Genomic DNA, 13,437 nt, shown 5'->3' with positions numbered 1-13,437 from the left:
GACTCGTGTGTGTGTGTGTGTGTGTGTGTGTGTGTGTGTGTGTGTGTGTGTGTGTGTGTGTGTGTGTGTGTGTGTGTGTGCGCTGTCCTCTCTCAGATTGTGTGTAAACTGAAGGAGGAGATTGGGGCCATGGAGAAGGAGCACAGTGACCTGCAGCTGCACATCTCCCGCACCGACTGGTGGTGTGAGAACTTGGGCTCCTGGAGGGCCCTCATCACAACAGCAGAGGTGAGTGAGACAAACACACACAGACAGCACCATCCCAACTCTTATGCATTGACTGTGTTCCAGTGTTATGACCGCAGCGCAGCAGTGAGCTCTCTGGTCTCCTGTGTCCAGGGCTCCAGTACCTCTGGCCAAACTCGAAACAGATAAAACCCTGATCTGAGAGCAACGAGCCAGAGAGAAACGATAGCATCTGCACCTTCCGGAACCTTTATTACACACCGCGCTAATGACAGAGCTTCTGTCTAGTCTAGATGGATGAGAGAGAGGTAGGAGCTCAGACTGAGGAAGAAATTACAAAACTGAAAGGAAGAATAAAATGGTCCCAGTCATCATTTGTATGGTGTTTGGACTACAGATGTAGGATCTTAATTTGATCATCCGGTTGCAGAAGAACTGGAAATGTAACGTTTAGTGTATTTGAGGTTTAAAAAGGCTTCTGAAGTTTTTAATTTCCACTATGACATTTGAGACTTGATTTTTTTCCCTTACGAAAAAATATATGAACCCCTGCAAAAATCTCCACGAATTATATTATTATTCACATTAGCTATTGCTGCAGGATTATTTTCCCGCTGTAGCAAACTGGCTCAAATATATGATCCTACATCTGTACATTGTATGAGACGAGATCGCGTGGTCCCGTGTGGCTCAGTTGGTAGAGCATGGCGCTTGCAACGCCAGGGTTGTGGGTTCATTCCCCACGGGGGGACCAGGATGAATATGTATGAACTTTCCAATTTGTAAGTCGCTCTGGATAAGAGCGTCTGCTAAATGACGTAAAATGTAAAATCTCCTTCAAATCACATTTTATTTCTCACATGCGCCGAATACAACAGGTATACAACAACCTTACCGTGAAATCCTTAACCAACAATGCAATTTTAAGGAAGTGAGAAACATTTGCTAAAAGGAAAAATGGCAACACAATAAAATAACAATGACTAGGCTATATACAATTTAAGCTGTTCGGGAATGTGGAAGGACGAGGGCCTCATTTGCATATTACTCCTCACACTTCATTTAGTCTGGGAGACACGCTTTGATTTAATGCTTTGTCTGTTAATTGGCTGTGAAATGTCTAAACACAGGAGGACGGAAAGAACACCACTCTCCAAAGTTCACTGTGCACAATCCCCCTCCAAGGCCTAATGCTATGCTGCTAAGCTAATAGCCATGTCGGATTCTGCTCAGCCAAAAGCAAATTTGTGTTTGTAGTGATGTTCAATTAAGCATGGTAGTATTGTCTCCAATTCCTCATTATGGTAATGAGCTAATCAGCTAACCTTTTAAAGATGTCCTTTAGTCAGAGTTAATTTGTTCTCATCATTGGAGTGTTTTCTTAGCATGCCCTCATTGATATAGTATATTAAATTGTATTTGTCACATGCGCCGAATACAACAGATGTAGACCTTACAGTGAAATGTTTACTTACAAGCCCTTAACCAACAATGCAGTTTACAAAAATAATTAAGAATAAGAAATAAAAGTAACAAATAATTAAAGAGCAGCAGTAAAATAACAATAGAGGCTATATACAGAGGGTACTGGTTACTCGAGGAAATATGTACATGTAGGTAGAGTTATTAAAGTGACTATGCATAGATAATAACAGAGTAGTATACTAATTGATACAGTGACTGTTCTTTAGGGATGGGAATTGCCTGGGACCTCAAGATACAACATTATCACCATACTTAGGTGCCGATACGATATGTATTGCGATTCTCCCGAAGGTGTGGGGGCGGCAGGTCACCAAGCCGGCAAGGTGGAAAAATCTGCTGTTCTGCCCTTGAGAAAGGCAGTTAGTCCCTAAAAACTCCTCCCCATCTCTGATTCAGAGGGGTTGGGTTAAATGCGAGATACATTTGGGTTGAATGCATTGTTGTGCAACTGACTAGTTATTCCCTTTCCCTTCACTATTCAATATGTATTAACTGACTAGTTATTCCCTTTCCCTTCACTATTCAATATGTATTGACAACTGACTAGTTATTCCCTTTCCCTTCACTATTCAATATGTATTGACAACTGACTAGCTATTCCCTTTCCCTTCACTATTCAATATGTATTGACAACTGACTAGCTATTCCCTTTCCCTTCAATATGTATTGACAACTGACTAGCTATTCCCTTTCCCTTCAATATGTATTGACAACTGACTAGCTATCCCCTTTCACGAGTCAATTTGTGTTGACAACTGACTAGCTATCCCTTTTCCCGTCATGATTTCAATATGTATTGCGATTTGATACTGCTATTTCTAGTTCCAAACATGTTGCTCACTATATGTTGTCTGCAGAGAGACGAGAGCCATGATAAAAAACAAGTTTTGATCGTCATCCAAAAACATGACAGATATTAAATGAGTATAAAATTGTAATATCTTCGGCTGTGAGTGATGGGGGAAAAATCTGCCTCAGCTACAATTATTTGAATAACTCAATGGATGTTTTGTGCATAAAGGTGAGGACTAAAGTGTCTGATTGGGAATGTTCAAATCTGACATCTGTGACAGTGTATGGAAATGGTGTTTCTTGGCTGGGTGTCAGTTAAACTGCAGTACCGAAGCGCAACTGTAGGAGCTTCTAGACCAGAACCCTGGCACTTGGTTCAGACAGATCCATCTCAGAGGCCCAGCTCATGAGTTCCATGAGCAGAAGATTTTAATTTAGAATGGAAAATTAATTTGTTTATGCAACAAATGTTGGTGCATCGAACCGAATCACATCGATTCGTTCTCTAATCAAATCGCATCTCACCGACTTGTTTCAAACTAAAACGTATCGTTCCTGTATGGGAGCCCATGTTTTTAGATACTTATCGAATCGTCTTGAAAGGGAAAGATGCACATCCCTAGAACACTGGTTCCCAACCTTTGTTGAACCGTGACACACCTCGATGTGATAAAAGATTCTGTGGCACAAATGTATTTAGTGCTCATTTATTTTTTTTACCTTTATTTAACTAGGCAAGTCAAGACTTCTTCGGGATCGGTGTCCCTTCCACGGGACGGTTGAGCTAACGTAGGCTAATGCGATTAGCATGAGGTTGTAAGTAACAAGAAAATGTCCCAGGACAAAGACATATCTGATATTGGCAGAAAGCTTAAATTCTTGTTACTCTAACGGCGCTGTCCAATTTACAGTAGCTATTCCAGTGAAAATACCATACTATTGTTTGAGGAGAGTGCACAATTTTGAACATGAAAAGTTATTAATAAACAAATTAGGCACATTTGGGCAGTCTTGATACAATTTGTTTTACAGAAATGCAATGGTACATTGAATCAGTCTATAACTTTGCATATACACTGATGCCATCTAGTGGCCAAAATCTAAATTGCACCTGGGCTGGAATAATACATTACGGCCTTTCTCTTGCATTTCAAAGATAATGGTACAAAAAAATGCAAAAGAACGGTCTTTTTTTATTATCTTTTACCAGATATATTGTGTTATATTCTACTACATTCCTTTCACATTTCCATAAACTTCAAAGTGTTTCCTTTCAAATGGTACCAAGAATATGCATATCCTTGCTACAGGCAGTTAGATTTGGGTATGTCATTTTAGGCGAAAATGGGCTAATCCTTAAGAGCGTCCCACAAATATCCAATAGAAAGAAAACCATAAAATAGGTCTTACTTTTGAACGGAAAGGTCTAGAAATAAGCGGTTTTCTACATTGTAAAGGTGGAACCACAGAGTGGAAGTCACTCCGTTTGTTTCTATGGCAGAGGTTGGGGTACTGCTAACACTAATCCGAATTGCCTGTGCTAATGGTGAAGTAAAATTATACAAATTACTTTACTCGTGATGCGCATCCCTCATGTAACAGCAGCTGAAGCGCACCTGACTTGAAGCAACCATCCAGATGTAACCATGTGCCATTCAATGTATTATTTGCTTTTCTTTCTGCACGGGTGTTTCTAAGTCAACCCAGCACACTGGTTGAAAAACCACTGCCCTAGAGAACAAGCTATAGTATGAAAAATACCGGAGTTTTGGCTCAGGTACAGCCGACTAAAGCTACCTAGCAAAAAGTCTTGATTTTTTTTCACATTTTGTTCGGTTAGACTTTTTCTAAAATGGATTACATGTTTTTTTCTCATCAATCTACATAAAATACCCCAATAATGACAAAGCGAAAACATGTTTTCATAAATTTTTTCAAATGTATTAAAAATAAAAAAACATCTATTCAGACTGTTTGTTTACTATGAGACTCGGAATTGAACGCCGGTGCATCCTGTTTCCATTGATCATCCTTGATGTTTCTACAACTTGATTGGAGTCCACCTGTGGTAAATTCTATTCTATTGGATTGCACATGATTTGGAAAGGCGCACACCTGTCTGTATGAAGTCCCACAGTTAAGAGTCAAGCCATGAGCCCCCCCCCCCCCCCCAAACAAAAATAAAAAAAGCACCGTTCTGCACTAACTGTAATATTTATTCCGACATTTGGAAAACAAATAAATAATCATAACATTTAAAACTCGTGTGTGTGTGTGTGTGTGTGTAATATACACTGCTCAAAAAAATAAAGGGAACACTAAAATAACACATCCTAGATCTGAATGAATGAACTATTCTTATTAAATACTTTTTTCTTTACATAGTTGAATGTGCTGACAACAAAATCACACAAAAATTATCAATGGAAATCAAATTTATCAACCCATGGAGGTCTGGATTTGGAGGACACTCAAAATTAAAGTGGAAAACCACACTACAGGCTGATCCAACTTTGATGTAATGTCCTTAAAACAAGTAAATTAGGCTCAGTAGTGTGTATGACCTCCCTACAACGCCTGGGCATGCTCCTGATGAGGTGGCGGATGGTCTCCTGAGGGATCTCCTCCCAAACCTGGACTAAAGCATCCGCCAACTCCTGGACAGTCTGTGGTGCAACGTGGCGTTGGTGGATGGAGCGAGACATGATGTCCCAGATGTGCTCAATTGGATTCAGGTCTGGGGAACGGGCGGGCCAGTCCATAGCATCAATGCCTTCCTCTTGCAGGAACTGCTGACACACTCCAGCCACATGAGGTCTAGCATTGTCTTGCATTAGGAGGAACCCAGGGCCAACCGCACCACCATATCGTCTCACAAGGGGTCTGAGGATCTCATCTCGGTACCTAATGGCAGTCAGGCTACCTCTGGCGAGCCCATGGAGGGCTGTGCGGCCCCCCAAAGAAATGCCACCCCACACCATGACTGACCCACCGCCAAACCGGTTATGCTGGAGGATGTTGCAGGCAGCAGAACGTTCTCCACGGCGTCTCCAGACTCTGTCACGTCTGTCACATGTGCTCAGTGTGAACCTGCTTTCATCTGTGAAGAGCACAGGGCACCAGTGGCGAATTTGCCAATCTTGGTGTTCTCTGGCAAATGCCAAACGTCCTGCACGGTGTTGGGCTGTAAGCACAACCCCCACCTGTGGACGTCGGGCCCTCATACCACCCTCATGGAGTCTGTTTCTGACCGTTTGAGCAGACACATGCACATTTGTGGCCTGCTGGAGGTCATTTTGCAGGGCTCTGGCAGTACTCCTCCTTGCACAAAGGCGGAGGTAGCGGTCCTGCTGCTGGGTTGTTGCCCTCCTACGGCCTCCTCCACGTCTCCTGATGTACTGGCCTGTCTCCTGGTAGCGCCTCCATGCTCTGGACACTACGCTGACAGACACAGCAAACCTTTTTGCCACAGCTCGCATTGATGTGCCATCCTGGATGAGCTGCACTACCTGAGCCACTTGTGTGGGTTGTAGACTCCATCTCATGCTACCACTAGAGTGAGAGCACCGCCAGCATTCAAAAGGGACCAAAACATCAGCCAGGAAGCATAGAAACTGAGAAGTGGTCTGTGGTCACCACCTGCAGAATCACTCCTTTATTGGGGGTGTCTTGCTAATTGCCTATAATTTCCACCTTTTGTCTATTCCATTTGCACAACAGCATGTGAAATTTATTGTCAATCAGTGTTGCTTCCTAAGTGGACAGTTTGATTTCACAGAAGTGTGATTGACTTGGAGTTACATTGTGTTGTTTAAGTGTTCCCTTTATTTTTTTGAGCAGTGTGTATATATACACACACACACACTACACACACACACACACACACACACAAGTTTTAAATGTTATGATTATTTATTTGTTTTCCAAATGTTGGAATAAATATTACAGTTAGTGCAGAACGGTGCTTTTTTATTTTTGTTGGGGGGGGGGGGGCTCATGGCTTGATTTTTGCTCTGACGTGCACTCTCAACTGTGGGACTTCATACAGACAGGTGTGTGTGCCTTTCCAAATAATGTGTGTGTGTTATATATATATATATATATACACATACATACACACAAAAAAATAAGACCCATAAATATCAAATAAAAGTAACAAACACAAATAGAAACAAATTTGTGTTGATTTGGCACTCGAACATCAATACATTACCCATCCCCCAACACTGTCAACCAAGAGTCAAGACTAAACCAATTCAGCTTGGTGGTGTGTAGACAGGTTTTATATTATTTTTAACGATTTAGCACAAACCAGAAAAAAATGCAACAATATGTCTGTGAAACTATATATTCAGGTTTATGAATGAATGGGTGGTTTATTTGGTAGAATTTCGTAGTGACTGATTTTTACTAGTACTGCATTAGTAGTGTACAAAGTTAGAGGTGCGCTATTTGATTACCTCGGGCTTCCATTGGGGAGACGTGCGGTCAACCTACCCCCCTCCCATCTTGTACGTCTGAGTGGGAGACCTTCCCAGGCAGTAGCCTGCCTAGCTCACAAACTAGAATCAGGGCGCCCACTCCAAGGTTAATTGACCCACAGTCCCACACGGTGACATGATGTCATTGACGTGACATGCAAATGAGCCATAGAAAATCGATCGCGCAAATGTCCCCATTTTTATTTTTTTTGTGCGGGCGCCCCGTGCCGCCCTCAGCAAGATGCCGCCCTGGGCGGCTGCCCATGTCGCCTATATCTATCCGCCACTGATCGAGTTCTTGGTCACCACCAGGATCAAGGACCCATTTTCCTCCCATCAGTACACCTTGCTCTCATCCTACTGTAACCATTGGCCATTGTCTTGGAATTATTCTTACCAAAAGATAGACTTTTAGATTTCTTTAATTATTGCAATAATGGAGCATTAACGGTCACTCAATGGTGATTGTTAAGAGCCCAACGAGCAGAGTTGGGTTACAACCTTTATAGCAAACTACATCCTCCTGAGTCTTCGTGACAAACAACAGATGTGTGGATTGGCTCGAGGTGAAGTTTTGTATGTCAGAAAGGAGTAACCCCCCCAGCCAGATTGCATTTGCTGTGAAGACTGTTCTAATTGTATAGGATCCTGGGTTTGGCCCCAAAGACAAGGTTCTTCTTATCAGCTGTCCATACCGGAGACCTCTCCTCCCTGGTACCTCATAGTACACAAACACCAACAAATTCTTTGGAATGCAGGCTGTAGGTTTTCACCAAGACATCATAAATCAATTGCCAGCGCCAAGCCCCAGAGGTCCAACTCCACAGACACAGATGAGAGAGTACTGAGAAACCTTATTCGATGCATAAACAGTATTAAAACACAATCTTGTAATTTTCTACCATACCACACTCTCTGACCACTTGACTCACCCTACTGTAGCCATTGACCATACTCTGACCACTTGGTCTCACCCTACTGTAGCCATTGACCATACTCTCTGACCACTTGGTCTCACCCTACTGTAGCTATTGACCATACTCTCTGACCACTTGGTCTCACCCTACTGTAGCTATTGACCATACTCTCTGACCACTTGGTCTCACCCTACTGTAGCTATTGACCATACTCTCTGACCACTTGGTCTCACCCTACTGTAGCTATTGACCATACTCTCTGACCACTTGACTCACCCTACTGTAGCCATTGACCATACTCTCTGACCACTTGACTCACCCTACTGTAGCCATTGACCATACTCTCTGACCACTTGGTCTCACCCTACTGTAGCTATTGACCATACTCTCTGACCATGTTGTAACTCTGTGTCCACAACTCATTCTTTGCAGTGAAATAAAGGTAAATGATTCCCACTGTGCCCCCTATCCCCCACCAGGCAGTAGAGGAGAATGGAGAGCAGATGCCTTGCTACTGTGTCTCAGTGAGCCTGCTGGAGGGAGACGACTCTAAGAACAGCCGCTGGAGCGTCACCAGGAAGCTCATAGAGTTCCAGGCCCTGCACCGAAAACTGACTGAGGTAAAGGATCCTCCATGCTAATGTTTCTGCCAGCCTAGCTAGCGTCTCTGACTCACCCTCTCTGTCTGCCCCCCAACAACAGCCTTTTAATTACCACAGTCCTGCACTGCTACATCACAGCCGTTTGTTTCAAATATCACTGCCTGCCATCTGATAATCACCCTATAACAATGCTTCCCCTGGCCGGTTGCCGTGGAGATGGAGTGAGTCACCATGCCACTGCATTTCATGAGGTGCTACAAACACCGAGACTTGAAGACTGAAACATAACCCCTCTTGTTCTCTCTCTCTCCTCTCTTTGATTTTATATTCTTTTTGCAGTGTTTCCCTACCTTGAAAAAAGTCCAGCTTCCCTCTGTCAGCAAACTGCCATTCAAGTCAATTGACCAAAAATTCCTTGAAAAGTCCAAAAACCAGCTCAACAGCTTTTTACAAGTAAGTCACTCTCTGCCAACACGGTTCAACCACACATCATAGTGAAAACGTCACTCAAATCAGTGTTTTGTTTATGTGGAAGGAATTTCTCAGTATTGATCTCCTAAGGGCATAATTTTTCAGAACAGGAGATGTCATTTGAGTTGATGTCACATAGCTACCATTGGGAGCTCAGGTAGTTTGTTTCCTCATTTCAAAATTGTTCTGTCTGATAGGAAATGAAAATGTATTATTGGAATTGCTCGTTCCTGCTGTTCTCACAGCATGTCGATTGGCCATCAGGATTTCAAGCTAGGCTCTTTCAATGTCGGGAGGGGGAAAAAAAGAAAAATGAGATCTCCAAACTGAGTACATTGTGGTTGAGTCAAAGTTTGAGATTAAATTGAGCACATTCCTTAGAAGCTTTTACAACAATGTTAGTTGTGATGATGGAAAGGCTTTACTATTATGAGAATGATGAGGATTTTGTTTGTTTGCCTCATTGATTTGCACTAGTCAGGTTCCAATGTTATTAGCATCAACTGTGTCTCATGGCACCCTATTCCCAATATATAGTTTTTAAGCGTTGTTTCCATTCAACATGCCATACAAATCGACATTTTAATTAATTATATGAAGAGTGCCTTGGTTCTCCTTTCTTTTTTATGACCAATATAGTGCACTACTTTTGACCAGAGCCTTTGGGAATACTATGCCTTTTGGGAGGTAGCCCAGACTCCAACTCTGGCCCTGCCAGGGCCCTATGGGATAGGCTGTCATTTGGGACACAGCTAGTCTAATGTGCAGCTGTTTTCTCCACCATGTATAGAAAATGCTGACAGACGAGCGGATGTGTCAGAGTGAGGCGCTCTATGCCTTCCTCAGCCCCTCCCCAGAGCACCTGAAGGTCATGGACATCCACAAGAAATCCTCCTTCTCCCTGGCCTCCTTCCTGGAGAGACTGTCTGGAGACTTCTTCTCACACACCGAGGTTAGTAAGCACCATCACATCAGGAGACCTGGCTGGGGTGGTGGGACTAACACACACATATATATATATATATATATATATATATATATATATATATATAGGGGTCTACAAACATGTCTATATCGTTTTAGTCTCTCACAAAGAGAGACACATACACACTAACTCCTTTTTCCCAACCAGGAGGAGGTGGAGGATGACAGTGACCTATCTGACTATGGAGACGAGGCTGATGGGAAGAAAGACGCTCTGGCTGAACCCTGCTTCATGCTCATAGGAGAGATCTTTGAGCTCAGAGGAAGTGAGTGGAACCTCTATGCTATCTGCATCCCAAATGACACCCTATTCCCTCTTATAGTGCACTATTTTTGAGAGGACCCTGGTCTAAAGCAGTGCACTATAAAAGGAATAGGGTGCCATTTGGGGGACACTACACTTATTTTCACCTCAGTAGACTGAGTGTGTGGTTTGTGTATGTTATGAGGAGTTATGTCTGTGTTCTTTAAATCAAATGAATTGCTCAAAGCAATTTTGAAAGGGATATATTATATCCTTGTTGTTATTGATTAATGAATCTGTTATTTAATCCAGTCACCTCTTGCTATCAGCCTGGCACTCTGTGATATTGTTTGTCTTCCTTTATTCTCAGTGTTTAAATGGGTACGAAAAACTCTAATTGCACTAGTTCAAGTCACGTTTGGAAGGACCATAAACAAGTAAGCATCACTCTCTTTTTATGAAAATGTTTTATCAGATTTCTGCTCTTATTTCCTGCCAGTGTGTGAAGCAAAGAGCACACACAGATCTGGGAAGAGGCTAGGTTTGTTAAGGTCTATATCAGCTGTCCCCAACCTTTTTTGCACCATGGACCGGTCTCATATAGACACAATTTTCCCGGACCGGCCGTCGGAATATCAATTAGGCCTAGAAGTTTAGTATAGCCGCTTTTTCATAACATTTTAGTTTAAGTAGAAACATAAAAACATAAAGTGCATATTTTTCTCTAATCATATAATATAAACATTGCAACTCACCATTGCAACTCACAACTCACCATGTCGCTGAATCAGTGGGAGCCCTGAGCTTGTTTCCCAGCAACAAGATGATGGGAGACAGTGACACCCTGTTCCGTATGTCTAGTCTACTCCATGTTTTTGTTGCCATCATTGCGGAAAACCCCGCTTCGCAGAGATCGAATGTCGGAAATGGAAGGAATGTTTTCAGTGCTTTTGTGGCTCTCTCAGGATATTCAGCCTTGATTTTAATCCAGAAGGTCGGCAGAGATGAAGTTATCTCAAACATACTTTTAAGGACACCGACATTTACAACCTCAAGGATTTGATCTACTTTCTGCACGGACATGGACGATTCACCTGGGACATTCACAAATGGGTTGCGGATCCATTCCTTCGCACTTCGTGGGTCTTTGGCGGTTGGGAAGTAACGCTCAAACTCCATTGACAGTAAAGCTGTGAGAAAGACATCTCAGTCTCTCCCAAAATCCCCGCTAATGTTTGGAACATTTCAAATATGCCCCTGTCCGCTCGCCGTCCCCACAGTTCCAGTTTGGCTTTGAATGCAGCCACTTTATCTGCCAACTTCAAGACGGTTGTCATTCTCCCCTGAAGTGACAGATTGAGTTCGTTGAGCAAGTTGAATATGTCGCACAGGTAAGCAAGTTTTGCGACCCATTCCTCGTCATTTAAATGTGCTGCCAGTGGTGACTTTTTTTCTGAAAGAAATCTCTGCAGCGGCTCTTGTAACTCAAACACTCTGGCAAGCGATCTCCCCTTGGATAGCCATCTGACTTCTGTGTATAAGAGACGGTGTTTGTGCTCTGCGTCTATTTCCTCACGAAGCTGGCCAAACAGATACGAGTTAAGGACGTGTGCTTTGATGTGATTTGATAACTTTGAAACATCATTCAGTACGACGTTAAATTCAGGTGCCATTTTTCAGCTAGCCAGCATTTCTCTGTGAATGAAACAGTGCGTAGACTCACAACCTCTTTAACCCGGGTAGTGAAACCAGACAGCCGTCCAGACAGCAGCCCCATCCGTGTGTACGCCACCACAGAATGACCAATCAAATTTTACAGTCGTGGCCAAAAGTCTTGAATGACACAAATATTAATTTTCACAAAGTCTGCTGCCTCCGTTTGTATGATGGCAATTTGCATATACTCCAGAGTGTTATGAAGAGTGATCAGATGAATTGCAATTAATTGCAAAGTCCCCCTTTGCCATGCAAATGAACTGAATCCCCCAAAAACATTTCCACTGTATTTCAGCCCTGCCACAAAAGGACCAGCTGACATCATGTCAGTGATTCTCTCGTTAACCTCTCTAGGGGGTGTTGGGACGCTACCGTCCCACCTGGCCAACATCCAGTGAAATTGCAGACCGCCAAATTCAAAAACAGAAATACTCATAAAAATTCATGAAACATACAAGTGTTATACATCGGTTTAAAGATTAACCTGTCTAGCCCCTGGGTTCCCCCACATTCCACTGAAAAGGCAGCGCACGAAATTCAAAAAATATGTTTTAGAAATATTTAACTTTCACACATTAACAAGTCCAATACAGCAAATGAAAGATAAACATCTTGTGAATCCAGCCAACATGTTCGATTTTTTAAAATGTTTTACAGCGAAAACACCACGTATATTTATGTTAGCTCACCACCAAATACAAAAAAGCACAGACATTTCTTTCACAGCACAGGTAGCTTGCACAAAACCGACCAAATAGAGAGAGAATTAGTCACTAACCAAGAAACAACTTCATCAGATGACAGTCTTATAACATGTTATACAATAAATCTATGTTTTGTTCGAAAAATGTGCATATTTCAGGTATAAATCATAGTTTTTCATTGCAGCTACAATCACAAATAGCACCGAAGCAGCTAGAACAATTAGAGACCAACGTGAAATACCTAAATACTCATCATAAAACATTTATGAAAAATACATGGTGTACAGAAAATGAAAGACAAACATCTTGAGAATCCAGACAATATTTCAGATTTTTTAAGTGTTTTACAGCAAAAACACAATATAGCATTATATTAGCGTACCACAATAGCCAAAAACACAACCCATTTATCAGCAGCAAAAGTTAGCGATCGCAAAAAAACAGCAAAAGATATATAATTTTTCACTAACCTTGACAACCTTCATCAGATGACAGTCCTATAACATCAGGTTATACAATACACTTATGCTTTGTTTGAAAATGTGCATATTTAGAGCTGAAATCCGTGGTTATACATTGTGAAAACGTAGCAACTTTTTCCCAGAATCTCCGGATATATTTCTGACACACCTAATCTGACCAAATAACTCATCATAAACTTTACTAAAAAATACATGTTGTACAGCAAATGAAAGATACACTAGTTCTTAATGCAATCGCCGTGTTAGAATTCTAAAAATAACTTTAGTACGACATACAGCTTACGTTATAGCGAGACAGCGCCTGCAATGAGGGCGGAAAATAGTACTAAACATTTTCCACAGAAATACGAAATAACATCATAAATGGTTCCTA

At 42.0% G+C, this 13,437-nt stretch overlaps 1 protein-coding gene across 2 annotated transcripts in view; it reads left to right on the top strand.

Annotated features, from left to right (window-relative positions):
- snx25 (sorting nexin 25) overlaps window positions 1-13,437 on the top strand; it is a 57,609-nt gene that overhangs the window by 34,170 nt on the left and 10,002 nt on the right. The window contains exons 12-17 of one of the 2 annotated variants that reach the window (XM_039012471.1): window positions 97-228; window positions 8,341-8,481; window positions 8,803-8,916; window positions 9,725-9,886; window positions 10,067-10,184; window positions 10,533-10,599. In XM_039012471.1, the coding sequence (XP_038868399.1) occupies window positions 97-228; window positions 8,341-8,481; window positions 8,803-8,916; window positions 9,725-9,886; window positions 10,067-10,184; window positions 10,533-10,599 (734 nt within the window). The remainder of the gene's footprint in view (window positions 1-96; window positions 229-8,340; window positions 8,482-8,802; window positions 8,917-9,724; window positions 9,887-10,066; window positions 10,185-10,532; window positions 10,600-13,437) is intronic. The other variant, XM_039012472.1, reaches the window with a different exon arrangement.

Source organism: Salvelinus namaycush, chromosome 17 (genome assembly GCF_016432855.1).
Source record: "Salvelinus namaycush isolate Seneca chromosome 17, SaNama_1.0, whole genome shotgun sequence".
NCBI lineage: Eukaryota > Metazoa > Chordata > Actinopteri > Salmoniformes > Salmonidae > Salvelinus > Salvelinus namaycush.
Note: the sequence above shows the minus strand (reverse complement) of the source record. Positions and strands in the feature narration are given on the sequence as shown.